We start from the raw sequence: 3,230 nt of genomic DNA, 5'->3' as shown, positions 1-3,230 counted from the left end.
CTATATATTTTATATTATTATATATAATATTGTTATTAATATATATTTTAACATCTCAGGAGGATTTTGATTATATATATATATATATCAGAGGCTGTCCTCCAGGACAAAACCCTCCAGGTAAAAAACACAACAACCTGTAAATGGAGAAGTGGCGATCTGGGTAGGAAAAGAAACATAGACAGTGGTCTGAGGATACACCAAAGTCAAGCATGTGAAGTGATAAAAAGTCCTTCAGCCTGTGTGGCGGCTGACAGCACAGAGCTGGTCTGACAGGAAAATGGGACAGTACCTGCCCGCAGAGCTGGGGACCCGTCAGGGAAGAGAGGCAGGGAGCCCACTGCGGAGGGGGACAAAAGCACTCAGGAGGGAAGAGATTGTGACCCCAAATAGGATAGGGACTGTTAGGATGCTATTTAAAATATGCTCCACAATGGAGTGCCTGGGTGGCTCAGCCGGTTAAGCATCAGACTCTTGGTTTCAGCTCAGGTCGTGATCTCACAGTTAGTGGGATTGAGCCCAATTTCGGGCCCCACGCTCACAGGAGCCTGCTTGGGCTTCTCTCTCTTTCTCTTCCTCTCTGTGCCCATCCCCCACTCCTGGGCTCACTTATGCGCTCTCTCAAAAAGACTTAAAAATTTTTTAATATGCTTGATAAAACAAACAGTGGAATTGATGGTGAAGGATGGAGTGGCCTCATCTTCACAAACCAAGACCTCCCGCAAGGGCCGCAAGGTGGACGCCCCTGTCGTGGGAGCCTGGCACTCTGGTGAGCAGCTCTGCCGGGCTGGGGAACCGATGCCGTGTCTGGGAAGACAAAGCCCGGGCAGAGCCAAACTGCTCACAGATGGACTTCCCTGAGACCCCCTCCGCCCTCTTTCCTTGTCCCCAGCAAAGTCACTGCGGAATGTAAGGCAGCCCTCCTGAGACCGCCTCCCCACCCCTGCAAGGCCAGAGGGAAAAGCCCCACAGTTCTCTGGGCAGAAGCAACAAGTTAGGGAGATGAGCTGGGGCAGACACAGTTCTTGCCCTTCCACCTCTTCTCCCCGTCCCTCCTCCTCCTCACTGTCCCAGGACCCGGCGTCCATTTCCACAAGCTCCCTCCACGTCCAAACTTACGCTGAGCAAAGGCCACGCTGTCGTCCGGTCTTTGCATACAGAAAGCACCAACTGCAGTGGGGTTTGCACACGTGTTCGCACAGAAGATTAAGCAAAGCGAGTGTGTCCCTGAAGGCTTCGGGGCCAGCGCCATCACTCTGAACACAGGCAACCTGGCACACTTCTCAGCGGCGGGCCACTCTGCCCCGTCATAATTACATTTCACTCTCTCAATCACAAGTATCAAGCCCTCAGGAAGAAGTCAGGCCATCAGCATTAATCAAATCCACGGAAATAGCCAGAGGTAGGCTAGGAAATCTTAGGTTCGGGACCACAGTGCAAAGTAAGCCTGTAGTTCCTTCAGAGAGAAAAGGAGAACCAGCCGGAGGTGGCCGAAGTGGGAGGGGAGCGGAGCCCCACGCACAATGTCTTGAAAACACACACATACAGTTCATGCACCCAAGTCAGCAGCTGATTTGGGCTAAGTTGTCACAAATTATTCCTGGGGGAAACAAGTGGGTATCTGTTCAGCAAGGAAAACAGCAAGGCTAGTATAGACTAAAAAGGAAAGAAAAAGTGGCAAACATATACAATCGGGCACTTGATGTAAGATTTATCAAGGCCAGGCAACCAGCAGAAAATAGCACGCAAGAACAGCCTCTTCAGGGTTACCTGAAGCCTGGGGTAACTCACTCAAATAAGCCCTGTGTTACAAGAAGCAGAACTCTAACTCCAGCAACTCCGTCCTATAGGACAGACGCACACAACGGCTGGACCCCTCCCCAGTGCTAAGAAGCACACTCTGCAGAAACTTCCCACTCTGCCCACGTGAGCACAGTGGGGAAGTTCTGAGAACCAGTCATTTTGGAATTAATGCCTCTGTACAGATAGCTATAACCCTTCCTTCCCCCAAAATGCAATCACAGGGGCACTCTTAGGCCTACAGCCCACCAAAGCCTCCTGTTACTGGAATAAAGGGAAGGATGTGTGCCAAGAAAACAAGACAAACCCATGACACACAGCACACATGACAACAGGGTGGAACTTCTAGTTTTCCAGAAGGGCCACCTGGGGCTTTCTTCTCCATCAGGAAACTCTCAAGGAAGAACCAACTGGGACTTAGCACAGGGATTCCGAGACCTCCCCAGACCCTCTGAGCCTCCTCCTTCATGAAGCAACTAGGTTGTCCAAGTCTCATGGAAAGGAAAGACACTTGAAATACAAATAACAGAAGTGGGTTGGGAAAGGGAACAGCCCGGGGAGGCTTGAGAAGCAACTTAATTAGGAAAGCTTGGGACACGGGCGGAACAGGTGGCCCTGTTCAGGAAGGAGGGGAAAGAGGAGACGTGGGGAGAAGGCAGTCTCAGTGGGTCCTGCTCCAACCAAAACAGAAAATAAAGCTGGGGGAAAAGGTGAGGAGGCAGGAGTAGTACTGGGAAGGGAATGCACGGCCTTACAATCCAGGTATGGCAAAATAGCGGGATTTAAAGCCGAAAGGAGACAGCAAATCTTTGAGGATTGAAAGAGCAGGAAAAAGCCCAGCATCAGATTGGGGATTTAGAGATGAGGGTTAAAAGTGAGAAGGGGAGGCTAGGAAGAGACTCTAAGAGGGGGCACAAAGGACTGTTCCAATTGGAGGTTCACGGCCTGGGGCCCGAAAGTGGAGTAGCCTTAATTCGCGATGACAGGGTAGCGGGGGAGGAGGGGCGCGAGTTTTAGGCAGGTATCTCAGAAGAGAGGCGTGTGCAAGCTATAGGAGAGAGGTGGGGTGAACCCTGGCTAGAGGCTGCAGCGATAAGGCGAGAGACTCGGGACCTTGGGTCGGGGGCCAGAGCCTCCTCTAGTTTGGGAATGCTCAGCCCGGGCTCGCGGGCAGAAGGAACCCCAGTGAGGCCTTAACTCTGGAGGCAGGACGGTCCCTGAGGAGGGGCTTGGCCTACGGTGGTCGTACAGGGCCTCAGGAGGGTGGGGGTCCGGGACTCACGCATCAACGTGCTGAAGGCCACGACGCCGAGCAACCCCTGCAGGAAGATGCCGAAACTGTGCATGAGTGCGCCGCTCTCGCAGCGGCCCGCACCGGACGCGACGGTGGAGGGTGGCCCGCCTGGCAGCCCGCGGCTCGCGTTCCCGGC

General features: G+C 52.9%; 1 protein-coding gene across 1 annotated transcript in view; it reads right to left on the bottom strand.

Moving 5' to 3' along the window:
• The window catches only part of STIMATE (STIM activating enhancer), a 53,332-nt gene extending 50,108 nt beyond the window's left edge, over window positions 1–3,224 (bottom strand). The window contains exon 1 of the mRNA XM_077749558.1: window positions 3,083–3,224. Coding sequence (XP_077605684.1) covers window positions 3,083–3,146 — 64 coding nt within the window. The 5' untranslated portion in view covers window positions 3,147–3,224. The remainder of the gene's footprint in view (window positions 1–3,082) is intronic.
• Window positions 3,225–3,230: the final 6 nt, after the last annotated feature.

The sequence above is a fragment of the Crocuta crocuta genome, unplaced genomic scaffold (assembly GCF_008692635.1).
Source record: "Crocuta crocuta isolate KB4526 unplaced genomic scaffold, BGI_CrCroc_1.0 scaffold463, whole genome shotgun sequence".
Classification (NCBI taxonomy): domain Eukaryota; kingdom Metazoa; phylum Chordata; class Mammalia; order Carnivora; family Hyaenidae; genus Crocuta; species Crocuta crocuta.
The sequence above is the reverse complement of the archived record's forward strand: the minus strand, read 5'-3'. Positions and strand labels throughout refer to the sequence as shown.